The 25,646-nt window shown below is 38.8% G+C and overlaps 1 protein-coding gene across 1 annotated transcript in view; it reads right to left on the reverse strand.

Annotated features, from left to right (window-relative positions):
• Positions 1 to 1,318: 1,318 nt before the first annotated feature.
• LOC102026616 (chromosome unknown open reading frame, human C1orf185) overlaps positions 1,319 to 25,646 on the reverse strand; it is a 36,135-nt gene continuing 11,807 nt past the window's right edge. Inside the window, exons 3-5 of the mRNA XM_013521763.1 lie at positions 24,202 to 24,337; positions 3,471 to 3,516; positions 1,319 to 1,887 (exon numbers count right to left, since the gene is read on the reverse strand). Coding sequence (XP_013377217.1) covers positions 1,607 to 1,887; positions 3,471 to 3,516; positions 24,202 to 24,337 — 463 coding nt within the window. The 3' untranslated portion in view covers positions 1,319 to 1,606. The remainder of the gene's footprint in view (positions 1,888 to 3,470; positions 3,517 to 24,201; positions 24,338 to 25,646) is intronic.

Below are 25,646 nucleotides of genomic sequence, written 5' to 3' on the forward strand. Positions count from 1 at the left end.
ACAATTAGGATCCAAGGATACCCTAGCAAGCCAAGGGCAGGGAGGATATCATGTTCTCCTGATCTCTCATCTCTGCTTTTCAACTTGCAAATGCTTCATTGTTCTCTCTTTGCAGATTTGCTGCTTTTACTTCTCAAGCTGCCTGGTAGGACATGGTGATGCACAGCCCCCAGTTTATGTTTCTTCTATTCCAGAGACCAGTCAGACAAAAGCTAGAATCTCTTATTTCCAACCCCAAATTCCTGGGGGAAGCCTTAGGACTTTGCCATCATTAGCTATAACTCCCTTCCTACCTGATACACAGGAAGACATGAATTTCAGGATACTAAGAGAGAGAGACCAACCAAAGGTTTTGTTTTTACTGCTCCTCGTGAAACAGCTTGCAGAGATTTAGGGATGGACAGGAGAGAGGTGCTCAGGACCCACCACACACTGTGTGGAATCGCCCAAGTGCATCAAGAGAGAAAGGTGTTCCAACTCCTTTACTATTTCCTGGGTCAGAAATTGCAGACCTGGGTAATACTGTTTATTACCTTATTTGAGACAAATTTTTTGCATTTATTGTTAATAGATGTGATTTATCCCTTGGGAAGGTATGAATAGGTCTTATGTTATTCAAGCATAAAAGGTAGTATTATACCAAATATTAATCAATCTTTTTTCCTAAGAGAAAGCAAAATAAAAAGATTGACCACATGGACAGTATTTAGGAAAGAAAAAAAGAGATTACATGATGGGTTCAGAAATCCCTCATAACCATACATTTTGGACCAAAAACCTCTTGTACTAGAAAGGAACTCTAACTCATCTAGCTTGACTCAGGTGATTAGGAGCCATTTTTATTACAGAAGGGTGAGGGTTGGGGGGCATTCTGAGAAACAGAGAAAGGAGAGGCAAAAGGAAATTATTCTCTGGGTTCTCCAGTGTTCCAGGGTGTCTTGTAAGAGCAAATTTATCTTGCTCACCAAAATCATGGCATGATAGGATTCAAAAGACAGGTGATTTGTGTTTTGTAAATTCAGAAAAGCTGATGGAGATATTTCACCCATACCTACTCACACTGAAATAAAATTGATATGTCCAAAGTAGAACAAATGCTGTGGATGTTTTATTAAAATACATTTGTGAAGATTTCTGTAAGTATTTCTCCTGCATGTTGCAAATACAGTTTTATTATTTATTTTATCTTTTGATGAGGTACGAGGAGTTAAGGTTAATATTCATGATACTACTGTAGTCCCCCCCCCCCTTTGTGGTGCTGGGGATCAAACCTAGGGTTTGGGCGTGCACGGCAAGCACTCTACCACTGAGCCACATCCCCTATAGTTCTTCCCATAGTTTTATTTATGGAAATAAGAGGCAGCAAGGGGATCAAGACCATTCTACAAAAAAGCACAAGAAAAGCAACATTAGCATGAACACGTTAGGAGACTAGAAGCTGGTAATTCAATTTTAACTTTACCTGATATACAAGGCTTCAAAAGAAAAAGAGCCGTTCACTATTATATTGAAAGCTTTGCATTTCAACTTCAGTGTTTCTTCATGGAAACATTTCCTTAATGCTGTCATCATTTTGATTCTCATACATCATCATAGTCATTACATTTTAAGTACATTCTTCTGGTGAAATTGTTGACAGGTATGAAAGTACTTTGTCCTCTAGGGTTTCCCTAGGGCAAGGCTCTGGAGAATTATATTCTGCTAGAGAATCATCAGAAAACCATTCTTCAGCTGCCTGTATACTTTGGCTACAATGAGAATCTGATGGTGATGTTGGTAAGTTTAACGAGACACTGCTGCTGTATGTTGTTGAGCTAATCTCTTGGCAGTCACAGACGACCTTTTCTGTTTCAGGGCAGAGTTTGTCTTTAGGATGATCTTTAATTGCTGTGAAAAATAGATTTACCGTAAATATTACATAGTGAGTTCAAGGCCAGCCTGAACTGCACAGTGAGCCCCTATCTAAAAAAAAAAGCAGGGGTGTATATTCTAAATAAGAAGAAAAAATCAATCTGTTTTAATAGAAAAAAATATTCTAATTAGGTTGGAAATCTAATTAGATTCTAGATTCTGGAAATCTAGAATCTAGTTCTAGAATGTTCCTTAAAATAATTTCTTAGTGGTTATGGCTAAATATTGCCTTATTTAATAAAACCAGTTAAAAATATAAGGTTCCTTCAGCAGGTAAATTACAAAATAGTCCACAGTGGGATGGACCTGGGTTGACCCAGTATTAATAGTAACAACATTCCTCAAGAGCCTTACAACTTAGATACAAAGCATTTTGACACACTTCTATATTTAATTTATCTTCTTGATAATTTTTTTTGGTGGGGGACAGGGTATTGCTACATAGCCCAAGGCAGGCGTCTAACTCGAAGTGATCCTCCTGTCTCAGGCTCCTGAGTGCTGGGATCACAGGCATGCACCATCACGCCCAGCTCTTCTTGAGAATATTTCAAGATAATTATTAGCATTGCTTTACAAAAGACAAAACTGACATTTAGAGAAATGAACAATCACAAATCAAATGCAAATTATATTTCAATTTATGCTCATTAGTCTTAAGTCTCATGTGTTTCCCATTATATCATTTAGGTTAGACGCTGGATATTAAAAACTGGTAAGTTTTAGAAAATATAGCATAACATCCTAAATATATTTTATAATATTTATATGTTAATTTTTATATTTTCCCATTAATTTTAAAGTTGCCATAAATAGAATTTGGCAATTCTTTTCCTTTAATTTTTTTTTAGTTTTTTTTTTAGACAAGGTTTCACTATGAAGTTCAGGCTGGCCTGGACTCACTATGTAGCTCAGGCTGGCCTGGAATGCATGGCAATCCTCCTGCCTCAGCCTCCTGACTGCTGACATTACAGGTGTGTTATTCATCATTTGTAAAATGATGTAGGAGATGATGATTTGAAGTATTAAGGTAAAATATGCAATATATAAAGTGTAACAAAAACTTCCCTTTTTGTTTTTGTTTCATTCTTGTTCTACCCTCTGCCCCTGCCCCCAAAAGGTTGAAAACTTCTTTTTTACCCTCAGGAATCATGCGTGACATTTTTGGGTTCAAATAGGAAAGAAAAATTAAAGTTTCAAATTTTAGGGTATGAAATTGAAAATTTTTCCAGGCATGATGGCCCCTGCCTGTAGTCCCAGCAGTTGGGAGGCTGAGGCAGGAGGATCATTGTGAGTTCGAGACCAGCCTGGGCTACAAAGTAAGCTCAAGGCCAGCCTGAATTGCATAGCGAGACCCTGTCTCAAAAAGACAAAAAAAAGTTGAAAAATTTTATTTTCTCTGAAAGTTATATGCCCACTCATATAATAAATTAACATTTCCCTTGAATTGTTATGGTATTTAAAATACTTAAAACACTTAGAATAGCCTTTTGATAACTTTAAAATATGAATTGCTAGATGATGATTATGATTTGCTTTAACAGATTATTGAGAAAAAGTACCTTTTATACATGCTTCTTTCTTTTTTTTCTTTTTTCTTTGCTCTTCCTACATAAAAGAAAGTATTTGTATTTTTAAAATGAAATAGCTTTTATGTAATTTCTATAATATATTTGATCTATGTATTCATATAAGGCTAATAAATTTTGACATTACATATTTTCACTGGAGAATTTCTTCCACAATGTGAAGTTTAAAAATATTTATTTATTTATTTTTGAGACAGGGTCTCGCTATGTAGTCCAGGCTGGCCTTGAACTCACTCTGTAGGCTAGGCTGGCCTCAAGCTCAAAGCGATCATCCTGTCTTAGCCCCCTGAATGCTGGGATTACAGGCGTGTGCCACAGTGCTAGGCCACAATGTAAATTTTTTCACCAAACTATATTGACAGAATAGAAAAAGTGTTGATTAATCACTTGAAAGGAATTAGGATTGGATCAAAAATGTAGATTAGCCCCAAAAGGGAATGAAAATATGAAATATGACTCAAACACGATTATCATTAATCAGTTACTTGGCTAACTTATTTAACTGACTAACAACAACAATTCTGGCTGAAGGCCTTGAATAAAATGGGAATATTCTCCTAAAACAAGTAAATCATTGCTTGAACAATATAGTCCAGATGTGTACTGGGAAGTGTTGTGGTATAATAGTTCTCCAGGTTCAGGGTATCAGAATCATCTGGTGTGCTTATTTAAGGGCTGAGTCTTTGGGCATATTATCAATTCCTACAGAAACAGTGGGGAATGGAGTTTGAAAGTACGCGTGGTAACATAACCTGCAAGGATTATAATTCAACTTTTCCTTAGACCAATAGATAACAATTGGCTAGTGCACAGGGTGTGTTTGGGATAGAGTGACAGAAGTCTGACACTAGAGAGAATAACATTATCTCTTGTGTTCTGGGGGGAAAGGTGTGAATATTTTCTGTTAATGTACATTGTTCTGTCTCCCGGAGAGCCTTATTTAGGCTACACTCATGCATTCTAATACGTTTCTTTTCTCAAAACCACTTTTGCTTCTTTGTCTTTTTTCACTTTTTACTACTAAGTGCCAGTATGTCTTCCTGAACTTACCATGCCTGGATTTAGAACTGCAACAGTAAATGGCCCCCCAGCCAGTATACTTCAGTTTCTTAGTTGCCCAGGTATAGTTCCTGTTGCAGTTCTGGTTGCTTCTGTCTCTTAGAAACAGTGGGTCGCTATGATGTACATGGTAGGAACCAATCAAAAACAGTCAAGTATTCTGTCTTTGTACTTCCGCTTGCAAACCTCATAAAAACCTCCCTCCCATGGCCTTGCCCAAAGGTTGCCCTGCCTAGAGATCTAAAATCAACCAAGTGCTTCTCAAAGACATCAAAGAAGAGGAACAAAAAGCCCATAGATCTGTCTACTATTACTGTTACCCAGAAACCCAATATAAGTTACTACTGTTCCCCAGAAACCTGATATAAAGACTATGGACATTAAAAAATAAATGTCCCCTCCATCTGTGAGACACAAAAAAAGCTGACTATCCAGGCCCACCTCAACCTTTTAGGCCTCAGTTGGTAGGATAGGCCAAGCTCTATCAAATGGGGCCTCTGAGAGCCCATGGTCGTTGCAAACATCATGTGCAAACCTGTGGCTTTCCTGGCAGACAATGGAACAGAACTCTCCGCCTTTTAAAGTTCCCTCTGTCAAAAAGTTAGCATCACTGGAGCAACTGGGACTCTTGCCGCTTACCCCTTCTGCCAGGCACAGACTTGTAGCCTGGAAGGACATCTCATTAAATACGAATTCCTGTGTAAGCCAGTCCCCATACTGTGTTTGCGAAGAGGCCTCCTCAAGTTAGAAAACACCATTTCCTTTGCACCAAGCCAGTCAGCCTCCCTCTTGTTTAACCCTGCACTTTCAACTGTGACGCTTCCCCAAGAGGAAATGATGCCTGCATCGGTCTGAGACAGATAAGCACAATCCTGAAGTTCTGAAAACTCTCTTCCCAGAGGTATAAGCCTCCGGGCTTGGCCGTCAACCATGCCGCCTCACTGCGACCCCCACTGCTATCAGATGTCATGGGAAGCACAAACAGGCGTCCAGCCACATGGCAGTTCGAGACCCTGATGGACTGGTATTTACCTTGCACTCTGTGGCTCCCACCCACACACGCTTTTCGGACGGTTACCTCCAGATGCCACCTGGCTTACATGTCTAGATTTAAAAGATGCCTTCCTCTGCTTGCTGGAGCAGAAGACGCATCACCCCCCCGCCAGGGTACTTCAGTCTGTTAGATGCCCAGGTAGTAGTTCCAGTTCCTGTTACTTTTGTTTCTTAGAAACGGCTGGTCACTCTGATGTATGACTGGTCACTATGACACATATTGTAAGAACCAGTCCCCAGCTGACGAGCCATTTTGCCTCTACTTCCTGCTTACTTATCCCACCTAAGCCCTAGACCACCAGAGATCAGGGCCTGATTTATGATCCCAATCAGTGCCTGTCAATGTAAACATATCTGCCTCCGAATCCTAGGTATCATTTCGGTGCTTCTGCTTGCCGCTGCATCTGATGTGTTGGCCAGGAAGACCGACTGTGATCTCTTTGATCATGGTTATGGCCCTCGTGGATGGAGCAAGGACCTCTCCAGGTCTCACTGGGAAGGTGCACCCTTGAGATTTCTTGAGTCCCCTCAGAGATTTAGAGGAGGATTCTTAACTCCCTGCTGAGCAGCTAACATTGGACCACTAAGGGAGGAGGGTGCAGTCTGTCTGCCTGCCTGATTCTGATAAAATCCCTTGGGACACCCCCTTAGTCTGTCAGTCCTGCTCAGCTTGAGCAGAAGGGGAGTCTGATCAACTCTCATTAGTCAGGACCAGCATCAAAGGAAGAGGGTTGGGATCTTTAACCTCTGAGCGCCTGCTGAATGAATGTGTGAGTGAGTAGAATGGACGGTATAAGCAATAGGCTCCTCCGTCTGTGCATCAAGACTGGGAAGCACTGGTCATGGTGGCTGGTTGGGTCCTCACCTGTTGCGGTTTGGGGTCTTTTGCAAGGGGAAACAATATAATACAGGACACATATTTTATAAGATTATTTATAATAGTTACCCAAAGAATCATATACAAGAGAGTACAGGAAATCTGTCCACATACTAAAGACCGAAGAATCCAACTGAGGGCCTGGATCCCATGGTAATGTCCTCCATGAGTCCACTGAAGACCTAGAGCTCATAACAATGCCTCCCACAGTCCAATTGGAGGCCTAGAGCCCATGATAATATCTCATGCAGGCCTGCTTCATGAATCTGCACTGGGAAGGCCCAAAGGTCAGTGGTGGAATCTAGAAAGTCTGTGCCAGTGATATGAAGGATCTGTGCTAGCAGGCTGAGGGATCTACATTGGAGCCAGGAAGTGATGCTCAAAATAGGAACCAGAGCTCCCCCAAAAAGTACCACCACCATCCTCAGCAACAGTGAGGTCCCGAGCTCCTCTGATAATCAGGACAGCTGAGTTCCCATCAGGGAAGCCAATGCAACAAACTTCTCCAGGAGACTGAGCTGTGCACCTTCTTCCCCTCTAGAGCCAGAAAGCAGTGCTCAAAATGAGGATCAGAGCTCCCCCAAAATGAACCAAAGCCATTCTCAGCAATGAGGTCCTGAGCTCCTTGGACAATGACAACAGCTGAGTTCATCAGGAAAGCCAGCATGACAAGCTCCTCCAAAAGAACCAACAGCTCCTTACAACTTCTCAACAGCTTCCAACAGGCTCCCAACAGTTTGTACGAGCTCCCAACAGCCTCTTCTTCTTCTCCAGTTCTGCCTCTTATGTTGCTGGCAACAATCCTCAGGCGGGCCTCCCACACCCAGCACCGTGCTGATTCAGTTCACCTGGGTGTTACAAGTTGCCCACCAGTTGTCAGTCCACCACATCTGTGGTTCTGTGGTGATGGACATATGGCATAATGGAGGCCTCACACCCTCCTTAGCTAAGCTGCACCTGACTCCCCTTGAGGGGTGTGGCCAGGCAGGCATTTCAAGGGTCTCTCTCTCTGAGGACACCTGCCCTTTGTCTGTTGTGCCATCATTCAAGGATGCACAATATACACGGAGGAAGTCAGCCATTGGAATTAATTAGTCAAAACCTACAGTCCCTAACTATAGGAAAAAGGGCTTTTCTGGTAATTAAAACAAACTGCTCTAAAAAAAAAAAAAAAAAAAAAAAAAAAAAAAGGAAAAAAGAGGCCCAATCTTCCTGAGAATTCTGCTTTGGCACCCTCACTGGCCACCATAGTTGCTGCCAAAAGTCCGCTCCACTAATCTACTTCCATCCAATTGAACGGGCTCCAGCTAACCACTACCTGCATAGAGGCCCTCCCCCTGAACCTTCTGCTTCACTGCTATGCCTATCTTGATCAGATGGTATCATCTACTACCCACCCAAGATCACTGTCAGCAATTTTTTCTGAGTTCCACATTTTGACTAAGGAAAAATTGGACTGTCAGCCCTGATGAATAATGGCCAGGGACATAGCTCAGTGGCACAGTGCCTACCTGGCAAGTGCAAGGTCCTGAGTTTGAGTCTCAGCCCCGAAAAAGAGAATGTGAGCCCTGATTAATGAGTTGCCATGGTCTTTCTCAAATGTCGCTCTGCCTAGAAATCTAAAATCAGTCAAGCACTTCTCAAAGACATCCAAGAGGAGGAAAAAAAGCCCATAGATATGTCAAAAGTTACTACTGTTACCTAGAAGCCTGATATAAGGACTATGGACACTAAAAAACAAGTGCTCCCTCCATCTGTGAGGCCCACTTCACCTGAACCTGTCCTTGCCCTGTCAGGCATGGATGGATAGGAGAGACCAAGCTCTATCAAATTGGGTTCCCAAGAGCCTATGGTCATTGCAAAAGTTAGGGGCAAACTGTGACTTTCCTGATAGACAATGAAACAGAACTCTCTTCCTTCAAAAGTTCCCTCTGTCAAAAAGTTACCATCACCAGAGCAACTGGGACTCTTGCCTCTTACCCCTTCTGCCAGGCACAGACTTGCAGCCTGGGAGGATGTCTCATTTTTGGGAGGCCCTAGCAACACATTTGGCCAAGTTCATCCTCTCTCTGTGACAACCTGTTTCTCTGTCCCTTTCAGCTCCATCATGGTCCCTGAGCAAATAGTACCCCATGCCATGAAGACTCAACTAAAAATTTAACTACACATCCAGAGGCTTCAAAATCACAAAATGTGTACAGACTGTCAAAAGTGCTGAAATACACCTCTCCTACCAAACCCAGTTCAAGATTTCCAAGCTGCCAATGTCACTGCGATTACCCTCAGAATATATTGCCTCAGTCTTCTGTCACCCACAGCCTGCTGGTACACCTGCGTGGACCTAAAGATTGCCTTCTTCTGCCTTCGATTGTCTCCTGTCAGCCAGGCCCTCTTCACCTTTAAAGGGAAAGACCCAAGTTCTGGAATCCAAAGTCAACTGACCTGGACTCAACCTCCCAGAGGTTCAAAACTTGTTTCCTTTTTGAAAAAGCACTTCTGATTAATGACACTTAAGCTGCCTGCTGGAAATCTGCTACAATATCTGGCAGACACTGGTTACAGGAGAAAAAAAAAAACAAAAAAAAAACCTCTACAAATTTCTTGGAGCTGCTGGTTTCTATAGAATCTGGATCTTTGAGTTCACAAAACCAAAGACGTTTAACTGATTGTCAGCCCCCAGAAGTGCCCAGTGGCCTACCTGTGCAAATAGCTGGATACAGTCCCTGAGATCACCTCCCTTTGCCTTCACACTCTAACAGCTACCGTCCTTCTGATTCAGAAAGCTGGCAAGCTCACCTTAGACTGAGACTACATGCTGTACTGGATCTCCTGAATAACTATGGACCTAAAAATGGACTCCTTGATAGATGCTGAGTACATCCTGTTTATGGATGGAAGTAGCTCATTAGGACAGGACAGATATTCTGTGGCCACCTTGGAAAAAGTTATTTTGGCCAAAGCTCTCCTACCGCTGCTTGCTTACTGCTGCTGTTTGGAAACCTGCCACCAAAAATGCCAAACCTGTGCTCCTAAGCCCCTGGATCCAGTTGGGGATCCAACTGACTGAAACATCAACCCCTGGGGATCCAATTGACTGAAACATCAACCCCAAGCAGAAAACTTTACCTAGTACTCCTGGAAGATCAAAGCCAGGCCTGCCACCACTGTTTGTTCTGTAAGTTCAAGCCAAAGCACTGGCACCTGTATCCCTGCAGCCAGCTCAGGCTTCAGCGTCTGTGTCATTGAACCCAAACTCCACCCACAGATATCTGTTGGTGCTTATATGCACCTACTCAGGCTGGCCTGAGGCATTCCTACCTGAGCTGAGAGGGCAACAAAAGTTTGTAGGATCCTGCTGTGAAAAATCATGCCTAGATATGGCTTAACCTTCACTATTGGCAACAACAATGGACCTGCATTTTCAACAGAGATAACTCAAAACTGGCAGTATTATACAACATACAGGCTATAAAGCTCTAAAAAAAAAAGTTAAAGAAATAAAACATAAACTCTACAGAAACAGCTTGTAATCAGTTAAAAGACCAGCTATACCTGTAGACATTCCTGCACACATATATAACCCAGGTGCATATTAACTACCTCTACAAGTTTCACAAATCCAACCTTAGGCCCCCTGGAGAATTTACCTGGACAAGTCTTCCGGGGCTCACTCTGAAGAGACAAAGCACTCGAAGCCCTGCTCTGGTCACTCCAGATGCTGACCAGTTCACACATGGCTGAAGCTTGAGGACCCCCCTGTTCATACCTATTCCCCTTGATTTTTGCAGCTTACCCCAATCCTTGCTTCCCTGCCCCTGGATGGCTGTGGTTTTTGCCTTAAACTCTATAGACAGTTGCCCCAAGAAAATAGAACAATCAACCAAACACTTGACCAAGATGTGATGAGCATCCAAGACATATTGAACACTCTCCTAGATCAGATGAACTCCCTCACTACCTTGCCAGAGTAATGTTGTAGAACAGACAGGCCTAAATTGTGTTTCTTCCTGAAAGCAACTTAGGGAAAAACTCTGTAATAAGGCAATCTTGGGAACCTTGGCTAGGGTCCATCCTTGGGATTACTGGTAACCCTAATATTACTGCTTCTAGTTGGGTCTTGTGTCAGAAGATTACATGTAATATGCCCAGCAAAGATTTTCCAAAGAAACTAGAAGAGGGGGGGAAATTAACAGAAAATGGCCCGCCAGCCAGTTCACTTCAGTTTCTTAGTCGCCCAGGTAGTAGTTCCTGTTGCAGTTCTGGTTGCTTCTATCTCTTAGAAATGGCAGGTCACTGTGCTGCATAGAGCATAAATCTGCCTCCAAATCCGGGGTGTTGTTTCAGTGTTTCCGTTTGCCATTGCAGGACCAATTTCCTTTGTGACTTCTATATACATTACATTAGGATATTGATTCTCAGACTTTTATGTGACTTTAAATTAGCTTGCAAACTTGCTAAAGTGCATATTCTAACTCAGCAGGTCTGGGATGTGGGCCGAGGTTTTGTATTTCTAACAGGCTCCCCCAGTAACACTGCTATTGCTAACCTGAGAACCACAGAGTAGAGCTTGAAGAGAATGACAGAATAGGCATTCTTACTGCCACATTTAAATATATGGAAAATTTGGGGAGAGAAATTAACAAATATACTTCTAGAGATACATAATGCTGTTTAAAAACTTGCATGCAGTTTTAAACATAATTTAAAATTTTAACAAAAAATAAATGCATCATGATACATAGATATTAATGTGATAGATTTCTTTCAACTTTTAAAAGTGATGCTGTATATCAGGAAGGAAGGCAGCACTAACAAAGGATGAGACTATATCAAAAAGAGAGAGGAACGTCTTTTTTTTGAGATAGCATCTTACTGTTGTAGTGCAGGCTGGCCTTGAACTCACTTATATAGCCCAAGCTGGCCTCAAACTCTCAGCAATCCTCCTGCCTGTGCCTCTGAAGTGCTGGGATTACAGACATGTGCAAGAGAAACAGTTTTGAAGGGTACCTGCTGATTAAATTTAAGATTCAGTGGGTGAGGAGTGGGGAATGGCTGGAGCTCCGGAGGCTGAGCGAACGCGAGGTCATTTTAGGGGCTGCAAAGGATGAATTGCACATTGTTGAAGCAGAGGTTATGAATTACGAAGACAGTCCAATTAAAGTAACACTGGCAGCTTTAAAAATGTCTGTACAGCCGACGGGAAGCTCCTTGGGAGCTCTGAAAATTACAACACCTGTGGTCTTAAGCTTGAGGTGTTGTTAGGGACTTGTGCATATTAGTGGAAAGCACTTAGTAGTTTGATGTGAGATACTCCAGCCAAAAATGCACAGAAATCAAAACAGAATGGAAAAACTTGAAACTGTCAACACCGAGATCAAAAATGCTGATTTTTGAATACCAAAAAAATGACTACAGCAAGACTGAAAGGAGATTGTGGAAGATTATTCCAAAAGGTCTCAACAGAGTCATTTAGAGTTGAACACAATGGGAAAGTGTTGTATATTTTGTGTAGCAAAAATGCTGTCTGTCACACATCAAGTGTCAGATGGCAGGCACTTTGAGAGCAACCATAAATGTGTTGTTAAACCTGGTGAAACTGAAAGAAAAGCGTTTCTTAAATGGAAATTTTCCTAGTGTCTTAATTTTTGCAACTATCTTTCTAAAACAAATCATCTCAAAGCTAACAGCTTTCTATTTTCTTTTTTTCTTTTTGTACTGGGAATTGAAGTCAGGCCCTCACACTTGCCAAGAAGGCACTGTGCCACTGAGCTAAATCCCCGGCCCCTTGAGGCCTTTCAAATTTTACTGCATAGAAACACATGTAAGCCCCTCTCTGATGGAGATATTTATCAAATGGCCATGCTGTCTGAGAGTAATTCCCTTTTTCATGATTTGCCAAACAAAGTTAAAATTATGCAATGCATCTCTGATATGCCACTTAGCAGAAGTACTGTAAAAATAAGTTCTGTGCATAGCAAGTAATGTTCAGCAGCAGCTCACTACTGACTTACAAAAGGCAGGCTGTTAACTCCATGTGGTTGGATGAAAGCACAGATATGAATAATAATGCAAAGGTAACAGTAACTTTGTAATATGCTATTGTGATGTCATGAGAGAAGAGCTGGTGAAATGCGTGTCTGCCTAGAAGATATCTACAGAGCTGTGTGGAAGCTTTTTTGTCACAAGAGGTAAATCCAAAAAAGCAGTTTCAATTATTAGTGATGGAGCACTCTGCATGCGGGGGTAGACATCTGGTTTCATACACTTCTTTGTTAAAGAAGTAAAACATGCAGTCATTCAGTTTCATTGTATTATACATCAAGAAGCACTTTGTTCTAGAGAAAGCAACAAAAAACTAGACAATATCTTCAAAGATGTCCCAGAGTGGTGAATTACATTATGGTTCATGCTTATAATTTTTGACAGTTCTAAACACTTCTTGATGAGGTTCAGGCACACTATAATCCTTTATTTAGGTACAGTAATGGCCTGGCTTAACAACCTCTTTTTTAAATTTATTTATTCTTTTTTTTTTTAATGGACTTTATACTACACTTTAATGTAATGAAAAAAACTGCAAAGTACAGGGAAAACAGTAAAAGGATGTTTTGTGATACCAAAACATTTGAGGAAAAAAACCCTGCAGATTTGTGAAAAACCTTGAAACTGAGCAGCTGAAATATTTTCCAAATCTAAAAATGCATTTAGAAAATTCACCATTTGCAGACAACCCTACAAGCCACCAACAAATCTAGAAGAAATTTTCTAGTATTGCATCAGCTACAAAACAGAATTTTAACTTTTTTATAGTTTCATAAGATGGAGACAAACCTATATTTTCTTAACTGCTCCAGATAAAGCCACTTTTGAAAAACTCGATCTTTTTGGCTTATACTGGTTAATTTTAGAAATCTGGAAATGGAGCTATTGGAATTTCAAGAAAGTTCTATCTGGAAAAACACAATTCTGTGACAATGTGCAACACTTGTGAAGATAGGGTGGAAAAGGATGACAAAGGACAGTACAGCTAGTAGTTCTGAAAATGAAATCCTCAAAGTGTGGAGTTCTCTGTCAAATAATTTTAAGTCAATGAATGAAAGCACTTGGGATCGCTTTTCTTACTTGTTTGGATCAGTTTATGCTTGTGAACAGCTGTTTTCAGCTTTCAATTTTATCAGATCTGATAAAGAAACGGACTAACAGATTAAGAAAGTTTGAGCCAAGGTTTGACAGATTATCAACATACATGTAACAGCAAAGATCACATTAATTGTACAAAAGCACACCAAGTGCAAGCTCACATTTCAATAAAAAGCTGTATCATTAAAAAAATTAATTTGGGATTCAGAAGAATGATGGTAATGTAATTATAATTGCTGAATAAAATATAATTCTATATTTACGATGAACAAATAAAGGAAAAGGGAGAGACTTCTCCCTTACAGAAGGGCAGGATAGGAGGACTTGGAAAATCATCACTTTAGTATAGTTCCACAAAAACTGGCTTAGGGAAGAATAATTTCTGTAGGTAGAGGGTAAATTTTGATAAAGGAAAGGATACCTGTATGATTCAAAGTGCATATGAAATGCATGGGCAATAATAACACTGGGGGGCAAAACAGACCTCTTAATTGTGTGATTGAGCTAAAATCATTACACAGCATTGATGTGAAAAACTGGAAATAATCACAAGAAAAAACAAGCTAAGGAACAGTCTGATGTTCAGAAAATAACTGGCTGGTATTCTCAAAAAGATGCCAATATCATAAAAGAGGAAGGAAGTCTGGGGGACTGTCCCAGATTTTAAAAGACTAAAGGGATGCGACAGCTAAATCAAATGTGATCCTGGACTGGATCCGATACTACTGAGAAAAATTCTATAAAGGACGTTATTGAAATAATTGACAAAATGGAATATGAATTGTAGGTCATATAAACACATTGAATTAGTATTGAATTTTTTAAATTGAAAACTATACTGTAAAAATATGAGAATATCCTCATTCTAGAAGTACAGTGGTATCTTCATTCATGAACTTAATTCGTTCCACGATTCTGGGGAGGAGAGCAGTGGTTGAATTCATCATCTGATGCAGAGTTCACAAACAGAAGCAAAATTTTGCCAAATGCTTCTGTTTGCAAACCAAATTATTCACAAACAAAAGCATTCGTGAACTGTCATTACTGTATTGAATAGTATGGATGAATAACAGATATCTAACATCAATTCTCCTCCAACTACTCAAAGATATCAAAAAAGGAAGAAACCCTTCCAAGCTTGTTCTATTAGACCAGCATTCCCTCATACCAAAGCTGGACAAATACACAATAGAAAAAAATAACTGTAGACCAGTGATGGCAAACCTTTTAGAGCTTTCAATGACATAAATATCCCACTGTGGCATGCATGCCACAGGTTCACCACCACTGATATAGATCCATATTACTGATCAACATAAATGCAAAAATTTCTCAACAAAATATTAGCCAATTGAATCCAACAGCACATGAAAAAGATTATACATCATGATCCAGTGGGATTTATCCCAGGGATGCAAGAATGATACAACATGTGTGAACCAATAAATGTAACATCACATCAACAAAATGAAAGATAAAAATCTCAATAGATGCAGAAAAGGCAGTAGATAAAATAACATTCTTCATGATAAAAAATTATCAAAAAATTAGGTACAGAAAGAAGGTACCTCAATACCATAAGGGTTATACATGAAAATCCTACAGCCCACATCAGACTGAATGGGAAAAATCTGAAATCATTATCATTAAGGTTTGGATCAAGAAAAAGTTTTCTACCTCCTTCACTCTTCCTCAATATAGTATTAGAAGTCTTAGCTAGAGCAATAAGACAAGAGAAAAAATATTTAAGGTATACAAATAGGAAAGGAAGAAGTCAAATTATTCCTGTTTGCAGACAAAATGATTTCCTACAAGAAAACCCTAAAGACTTCAAAGAACTATTAAATGAAAATACTAAGGTCATAGGATATATAATCAATATATACAAATAAATAGGCTTTTTATGCATCAATAACAAAGTTTCTGAGAAAGAAATCATATTTATAACTATCAAAAAATTTAAATTTTTTAATTAAAAATATACGTAACCAAAGAAGTGAAAGATCTCTATGATTAAAACTACAAAGCAGTGATGAAGGAAATTGGAGAGGACACACACACACACACACACACACACACAAATGGAAAGACATCTCACGTTCATGTAGTGGAGGAATTAATATTGTTAAAATCTTCACGTTTCCCAAAGTGAACTACAAATTTAATTCAGTCTCATCAAAATACCAATGACATCCTTCACAGAAATAGAAAAAACACTCCTCACATTTGTATGGAACCACAAAAGGCCCTGAATTGTCCAAGAAATTCTGACCAAAAAGAACAAAGCTGAAGGCACTATACTAACATTATGAAAGGCTATGAAGGTTCATCAAAAAACTAGAACTAGAACTATTATTACATGACCCAGGAATCCCACTCCTGAGAATATATTCAACGGAATGGGAATAAAAGGAATTGAAGTAAGGGAGACATCTGGGTTCGCATATCTATTGCAGCTCCATTCACTCTAGCCTAGACATAGAATCAATGTAGGTGCTGACAGATAAATGGAGATGGCGAATGTGGCACACATGCACAAAGAAGTCAGGTGCATGAAGACAAATACTTCATGGTCTCACTTATATGTGGAACCTTAAATACTGGTCTCAAAGTAGAGACAAGACTAGTGGTTACTAGGGCCTGGGAAGATGTGTGTGTGGGGCTAATGGGTTCAGGGATTTGGGTGGATAGCAAGAGTAACTTCTAATGTTCCACAGCATAGTAAAATAATTATGGTTGACAATAATTGATCAAATATTTTAAAATAGCTATTATAGAGGTTTTGATTTTTCCCAACATAAAGAAATGATGTATGTCTAAAGTAACAGGTATGGCAATTAGCCTAACCTGAGCATTACACATTGTACGCATATTTTGAAATGTCAGTTTCCCCATAAATGTGCCAATTAAAATTAAAAATTATTTTAAAAATAAAAATTTTTGAAGAAGTATTGGAGCAGAGACACATCAAAGTTTATGTGACCATAATAAATATGCCACAATAGAGAAATTATAAGGTAATTATAGAACAACATTCCTCAGGAACATAGATGAAAGATCCCTTTAAAAATACTAGTAAATCTGTGGGTGTGGTGGTGTATGCCTGTAATCCCAACACTTGGGAGGCTGAGGCAAGAGGATCACTATGAATTTGAGGTGAGCCTTGGGCTACATAGTGAGTTCAAGGCCATCTTCAACTATATAGCAAGACCCTGTCTCAAAAAAAAAAAAAAAAAAAAAAAAAAACTAAACCAAACCAAAACCAAAAAAATCTAGTAAATATAATCCAGTGGGATTTATGTAAGGTTGGTTTAACATCTGAAATGCAATGTAATGTGCATTTTAAAAATTAAGGAGAAAAACTGCACAAATATTCAATAGATATACAAAGGTATATGGCAAAATTCTACACATTTCATTATTTAAAAACAACAAAACATAGACTGTAGGAATATAAAGGAACTTCCTCAAACTGACAACATGTATCTACAAAAATCCCAAAGCTAACTTGGTGTTTTGTTATACTTTTACTTGTTTTGTGGTCTTGGGAATCAAACCTAGGGCCTCAAGCATACTAGGATCAGTGGTAACAAACCTGTGTCATTGAAAGCTCTAAAAGGTTCACCATTACTGTCCAACTAGTTGTCCTACCACTGAGCTATACCTCTTAAATCTTAACTAATGGTGAAAAGCTGAACGTATTTTCTTTAAGATCAGGAATGTAACAAGGATATCTGCTTATGTCAGTTACTTTTCCCTTGTTGCTGAGACAAAATACCTGACTCCCAGAATGAAGGAAGAAAAGGTTTATTTAGCTCACAGTTTGTGGAGGTTTCAGTCCATACTTGGCTGGCTCCAAGGCAGAGTGGCTCATGGCAGAGGGCAACAGTTCATGGTGGCAGAACACAGAAAAATCAACAAGAGCAAAGGGGAGGAGCAGCAAGAGCAAGCCTCTTTCCCTCCCTTATACTGTATGAAAGCTACCTGCCCCAGGGCAGGTGTAGCACTCACACTCATAATCCCAGCATTGGACCATGAACCAATGACAAATTCTAGAAGCCCACTCCATGACTGCATGAGGCTTTTGGGGGGACATCTAGACACAAACCATAACACTGCTCATACCATACTTACTCATCATTATATTGGAGGTCCTAGGCAATGCAATAAGATAAGAGAATAAAAGCATAAATATTGTAAAAATGAAAGTGATAATTTTCATCAATGATATGGTTATATATGAAGAAACCCAATTGTTTCCATAGCAGAACTACTAGAAGGAAGCTGGGAATGGTGGTAAATGCCTATAACCCCAGTACTTGAGAGCTTGAAAGAAAAAAATTGAAGACCATATATCTGACAAAGGAGTTGTACTCATAATATAGAAAGAACTCATCTTAGCCACTTTTCATCACAGGGACAACATATCTAACACCTGAAACTTAAAGGAGCAAAGTTTATTTGGGCTGCCAGTTTCAGGTTACCGTTGGCCGGTTCCAGTGCAGAAACAGGATGGCAGAAGGGCACAGTGGAGAAAAAAGTGCTTTACCTATGGCGAGAAGGAAAGAGCCAGGGGCAAGAATAAACCCTTCCAGGTCACGTCCCCAGTGACCCACCTCCAACCAGGTGCTACCCCCTAACGGCACACTCATCTGCTGGACACAGCAGTGGATGAATAGCCCCATGATCCAATCACCTTCCACACACCTGAGAATCTGGAGAATACTTTAGATCTAAAATATAACAGAACTCTAAATCCAAAGGTAAGAAAGCAAACCAATCAGAAAGTGGTGTACAAGAGATTTAAACAAAGGCCTGGATGTGGGAAAAGAGAAGGGAAAGAAGGAGAAATTTTGTATGTATGTATATACAGGATAGATAACATGGTTGTTCTTCTATCTGCTGTTTCTATGCTGAAAGAAACTGTCAATGAGTCTTTGGTTGACCAGTATTGCATGTCTATATCTGTTTTCATGAGAAGCCACTTTGAAGATATCAATATGTAATACAACCACCATTGTTAATTCCCTACCACTTTGTTTGTAACTCTGTATTGTCTGTATAGTGCTTGTGATATGTTGTAAAATGTTGTATGTCTGTTAATGTTTCCCTCCTTTTATCCTTAAAATAAAATAAATAAATAAATTAAAAAACAAAGGCCTCACAAAAGAAAGTATAAATATACAGATAAAAATATACAAAGAGGTACAAAATCACTAAACATTAGGGAAATGCAAGCTGTAATTATTACACAAGTTTTAGAATGACTACAATAAAAAAATTCATAGTAGCGTATCTGGGGGGAGGATGCAGACCTTGCCTTGATGCCTGCTGACTAATCAGCTACTGGTTGCATGAGGCTGGGGTGGCTGCGGCAGTTTCTTAAAATAAGACAACGAGGGTGCTAGAGATGTAGCTCGGTGGTAAAGCACTTACCTGGCATGCATGAAGACCTGCATTTTTATGCATTCCCAGCATTAGGGGACAAAACAGGAAGATAATGAAGATAATGAAGTGGACCACACTGATGGACTCTTCCTTTCAGAATAAATTTCTCTGTGGCATGTGATACTATTAAACAATATTTTACTTACAGTAGAATATATTTTTAAATTTCAATCCTTTCAAAACTCTGCTCCTTCTTTTTGTCAACTAAGCTTATATAATATTCTAAACCCTTTGTTTTCATTTCAGCAATGTCCACAGCAACTTCACCAATAGCAGATTGTATCTCAAGAAAGCACTTCACTTGCTCTTCCTCAGACATTAGAATTTTATCATGAGATGATGGCACTTCTGTCATACCTTTAAGACCCACTTCGAATTCTCATCCCCTTGCTGTTTCCACCACACCTGCAGCTATTTCCTCCACTGAAGTCTTAACCCCTCAAAGTCATCATGAAGTTTGGGAACAACTTCTTCCAATTCCTGTTAATGTTAATATTTTGAATGACTTCCATGAGTCAGGAATGTTCTCAATGGCATTTTGAAAAATGTATCATTTCCAGAAGGTTTCTCTACTTACGTTGCCCAGTTCCATCACAGGAATCAGTATTTATGGCAGCTTATAGCCTTATGAAATGTATTTCTGCAATAAGATTTAGAGCTTAAATTACACCTTGACCCAGAGGCTGCAGAATGGACATTGTGTTAGCAGATAAGAAAACAGCATTAATCTCTTTCAGAGCTCTCAGGTGAACAGATGCATGGACAGTGAGCAATAATGTTTGAAAAGAATCTTTTTTCTGAGCTGTATCTCTCAATAGGGAAGTTCAAATATTCAGTAAACCATGTTGTAAATACATGAGATGTCATCTAGGCTTTGTGATTCTATTTATGCAGCAAAAGCAAAGTAGATTTAGTATAACTTTTGTCCATCAAAACACAGAATAAGGGGCTGGAGATTTAGCTCAGCAGCACAGTGCCTGCCAGGCAAGCGTGAGGTCCTGAGTTCGATTCCTGGTACTGGAAACAAACACCCCCCCGCTAAAACCCACAAAAAAATGCCAAAAAAAACCCAACATAAAAACATAAAACAGAAAAACCAATTCCATTCTAATTGTAGCAATAAGAAAAATGTATAAAAGGATTAGACTACAGAATAAAGATATATTTCAATTTTTTTTTTGAGACAAGGTCTCACTGTGTAGTTCAGGCTGGCCTTGAATTCACTATGTAGCCTAGGCTGGCCTCAAACTCATGGGGATCCTCCTGTCTCAGCCCTTCAAGTGCTGGAATTAGAGACATGCACCACCATGCCTGGCATCAATGTTTTTAAGAAAAAGACAGACAACCTATAGTGAAAAAGGTAAAAAATAATAAGCATTTTACACAGGAGGAAATAATTAGCTTAGAAAAGATAATTAGCTTATTTGTTAGAAAAATAAAAATATCAAGGAATAAGAAGACTGAAAAAATAACGTCAAAAGACGTCCTTGATAAAGGTCTCTTATCCAAAAAAGAATTGTTAAAAATTCAATGATAGGAAAGTGAATAGCTTGACTAAAAAATGAGCAGAAGATCTGAATAGACACTTCTCCAAAGAAGATGCCGCGATGGGAAAGAAACATGAAAAATGCTCAGCACTGTGTGTCACCAGGGAATTGCAACTCAAAACAAGGTACTACTGGACATTTTTTAAAATAGTGAAGACACAGAACATTGACAGGAATGTGGAGCAGTAATAGCTCTCGTGCGTTGCTGGTGGGACTACCAACGGATATAACTTCTTTGGAAGGTAGCTTGGCAATTTCTTAAAGTACGACACATGATATGAGGCAGCAATTGTGTTCTTTGATATTTACCCAAATGAGTTGAAAACACATGTCAACACGAAGATGACATATATGTTTATGGCAGATTTATTCATAATTGCCAAAATGCTGAAGTAACCAAGATATCTTTCCACAGGTTATGGGTAAATTGTAATATACCCATGCAATGGAATATTAGTGCTAAAAAAAATGGATTATCAAGCCATGGAGGAAAGTAACTCAATGTACATAGCTAAGTGAAAGATACTAATCTGAAAGGTTATGCACTATATTATTCCAACTATTATGACACTCCAGAAAAGGCAGAAACTAGGCAAATAGTAAACAATCAGAAGTTGTCAGAGGTTAAAGGGGAAGGAGAAATGAGGTAGAGTAGCACAAGACTTTCAGGGCAGTAAACCCAGTCTGCATGACACTATCCATGTCATTATACCCTTGTTAAACCCACTGAATACAACGCAAAGAGTGAACCTTAAGCTCAAGTGTGGATTTGGAGTTAGCATGTGTCCGTATGGGCTCATCAGTTGTAACAAATGTGCCATGCTGGTATAGGTTGATAGTAGCGGGAGAGGCTGTGCATGTGTGAGATCAAGAGATTTGTGGGATTTCTGCTAGGTTTTTCTGTGAACCTAAAATATCTTGAAAAATATGAAAATAACATTTATTAAACAACAGCAACAACAATTAGGTGGGGCACAGTGGTGCACAGCTGTAGTCCCAGCACTCTGGAGGTTGAGGCAGAAGGATCACTGGCTTCCAGGAGTTTGAGACCAGCATGTGTAATACCCTGTCTCAACAAACAAACTACAAAAAGCAAAATGATATGTATTTTTTAAAAATCTAAAATAAAAAAGATGGCAGAGAGCAAATAGATACTACCATGAATCCATTAGATTGTAAAAAAAAATAAGCTTTAAGATATCAATATTTGTTGAAGATAGGGTATAATTTATGCACTAGCACACGTGTATTGATAAAGCTAGTTTGGCAAACAATTTGGAATTATATAATAATGTTAAACATGCACGTAGTCCATGGCCCAGCAATTCCCACAGCTGAATATATTCCCTATAGAAGAGTCCTCGGGAAACAATTGAAAATATCCTATACTGCATACGTGCCACATAAAACAATATATTCATACAGTGGAATACCAAGTAGTAAAAATAATGATCTGTCACCATGTGCTTCAACTTAGAATGATCAATTTAGAAATGTAATTCTGCACAAAAAAAGATTAAATTTGAATATCAGAAAGTATAAAATGATAATTTATTGTTTAGGCATCTACAAAATTATGACAAAGGTATAAAGAAAAGTGAGGAACTGGTTAACTATACCTACAAGACAATAGTTCCTTTAGTGGAAGGTCGGGAGTGGAGTGTGGGAGATGTATGAGACTCAACACCTCAAAGAAACTTGTAATACTCCATTTCTTATTCTGGGTTATATGTATAGAAATTCCATTTATATGCCCATAGTTCAAGCTACTTGGGAGGCTGAGGCAGTGGGATTGCTTGAGCCCAGGATTTTGAGGACAGCCTGGGTAACAGAGAGAGTTCTCTCTCTCTCTCTCTCTTTCTTTCTCTCTCTCTCTAATCCACTTATTATTCTTTAAATAGTTGTATGCAACCTTCTGTATTTATGCCATATTTTCCAATGAAAGCTTTTTTGAAAACTGAAACTCAGCTGGGTGTGGTGGTGCACACCTGTAATCCTAGCACTTGGGAGGCTGAGGCAGGAGGATCCTTACAAGTTCAAGACCAGCCTGGGCTACAAAGTGAGCTCAAGGCCAGCCTGAACTGCATAGTGAGACTCTGTCTCAAAAAGATAAATAAATAAACACTGAAACTCTAGTACTTTATTGTATCAAGCCATATTTTGGTTCATCCTCCTGCCACAGAGAAGTCTACCTGGAGTTGGAGAGACAGTGTACAATACAATGGCAGAAATTGAGACAAGGACAAAGGGACAATATGAAAATGTACTTTTGTGCCAAAACTCATTGCGGCTGAGGTCAGAACTGTCTTACTCTTTTTACATAATTTATTCTTTCCTATCACAGTTTGAATGGGGTTCCTCTTGCTGGCTATCATGAAGCCTGAATAAAGTCCTTGAAAAAGATGGAAATCTTGTTATTTGTAACCACATGGATGACAACATGAAAGACATTATGCTAAGTGAAACAAGCTGGGCAGAGAAAAATGAATTCCTCCTGACCACTCATACGTGGTATCCAAAAATCTGCGCTCACAGCAGCAGAGAGAGTATGGTTACCAGTGCCAGGGTGGTGGGGAGACCCAAGGATGCGGGTCCCGGGGGGAAACGCTCAGCTAGAAAGGAGAAATAAGTTCAAGAAATCTATTTTACAAAAGGAACATTATTAACAATGTCATGAATTCTTGAAAACTGCTGAAAGTAGAATTTTGTTTTGTTTTGTTTTTGAGACAAGGTCTCACTATATAGTCCAGGCTGGCCTTGAACTCATTTATGTGGCCGGGGCTGGCCTCGAACTCATGGCAATCCTCCTGTCAGCCTCCTGAGTTGTGCGCCAGTGAAAGAAGATTTTAAGTGTCCTTACCACAAAAGACGACAGGTATGTGAAGCAACATTTGTTAATTAGCTCACAGTTAACTTGAGTTCAATAGTCAAGATAGTGAAACTCTAACATCCTGTCAGTTTGTAACACAAGGCGGAGACTGGTAGAAGTTTAATGCTATGATGTAGCTGAGCAAAACAAATACATTAACAGTCTCTGCCTTGCTTTACTTCATCCCTTTGATACATATCATGTAACACAAAATTAGTTACGGTCTGCCGTTCCTCACTTGAACTACACTGGCCGTATCTTACTATCTCCACTACTGGGAAGCAGAGCTCAGAATAAAATAAAAGATGAGATCTTCACTGAATTGAATTAACTTCAATTACTCGTTTTGGTTAGGTAGTCTGGTTATCTAAATATTGTACCTCTAATCTCCAAATCTTTTTCCTCGGACAGACCCAATAATTATGCTTTCTTTTTTTATTGTATTATCTTCATCCCAATATGGAGAATACAGGTTTTTGGCTAGAGATATGGAAAAGTGAGTGTAGATGGAATACATTTTCATTTAATTTTTCAGGTTTCCTAAGTAGTATAAACTCTTAACTAGATTGGATAATTTAAACTTGGCTCCATATTATTGTCCCTCAAATTAAACGACAACAGTGGCTATCCCACCCTTCAAATGTAAAGACTGATTCAAATGACATAGTATAAAAACTTTTTGAAAAGATTGCTATAAAATATACACTTTACCTGTGATTGGAATCTTCCAGTATGAAAACTTCGAGAAATGAATACACTCTGAGAATGGGGCTTAGTTTGCACCTTTGGTGGTCTTTGCCTGACTCTTTCATCTGCTGCTTTAAAGCTAGAATTTTGAAATATTTTTCTGAAAAATATTTTATAGAGATATTATAAACATGAATTGGATTAAAAGCTAAGTAAAATCATTTTTCTAATATTTAAACATAAGTATTTGAAGGTCAGAATAATATATTACAGCATATTTATTTTTAAAAGCATAAATCAATTTACATAGTTTCTCATATGTTAGATTTCATTACATCTGTTGTATTCATAGGATGTAAGTTAAGCTACTTAATTCTTACAGTCTGAATTTTTTTCTTTTTCTTTTTTAGTTTTTTGAGACAGGGTCTTGCTATGTAGCCCAGGCTGGCCTTGAACTCACAGCAATTCTCCTGCCTCAGCCTCCCTGAGTGCTGGGATTACAGGTGTGTGTCACCACGCCTAGCTCACCCATTTGAATATTAATCAGGAGTCATGATATACTTCCCTGTGGGAAATCTCAATTCTACCTGCAAAATATATCCCAGATCCAACCCCTTCTTTTCATTTCCTCTATGTTCATATTAGTTTAAGACACTACAACCTTTCACAGGGACTAAATCACCTCCTGTCTCCCTGCTTTCATTCTTATCCCATTAAAATTTTGGTTTCACAGAGAAATAAGAAATATTTTTTTAAAGACATAAATCAGAACTCTCATATAATACATTCACTTTGGAAAGCCTCTGCAATTTCTTATAAAGTTAATCACATGATCTAACAATTCTACTGTTAGATCTTTTTTTTTTTTTGTTAGATCTTTACCTTAGAAAAATGAACACATGTGTAAAAGATTTATACAAGAATATTCATGATAGCCATTTTCCAAATGGCTAAAAACTGGAAATGACCCCAATGTCCATTAACAGAATAATTGATAAACCAGGATATATTTATTTATACAGTGAATTACTACTCACCAGTAAAAACAATGAACTATGTTTAAATACAACATAGATGTTATATTTAAATATTATGATTAATAATATTTGATTATTATAATAATAAAAAATATTATGTTGAGTGAAAAAGGCAGACATAAAAAAGTCCATATAATACTGCTGAAGTCAAGAGCAGGTAAATTTAATCTATGGTGGCAAGAACCAGAATAATAGTAACTTCCCAGTGAGAAATAACTTGACAAAGTGATTACCTAAGTACATATTTGTTGAAATGCATCACAGTACATTTAAAATCTATGTACTCTGTTGTATATTAATTATGCCTCAGTTTTCTTTTCTTTCTTTCTTTTTTTTTTTTTTTTTTTTTGTCTTTTTGAGGCAGGGTCTTGCAATGCAGTTCAGGCTGGCTTTGAACTTTTGTAGTTCAGGCTGGTCTCAAACTTGCCACAA

This window comes from Chinchilla lanigera, unplaced genomic scaffold (genome assembly GCF_000276665.1).
Source record: "Chinchilla lanigera isolate Chin_1 unplaced genomic scaffold, ChiLan1.0 scaffold00063, whole genome shotgun sequence".
Taxonomy (NCBI): Eukaryota; Metazoa; Chordata; class Mammalia; order Rodentia; family Chinchillidae; genus Chinchilla; species Chinchilla lanigera.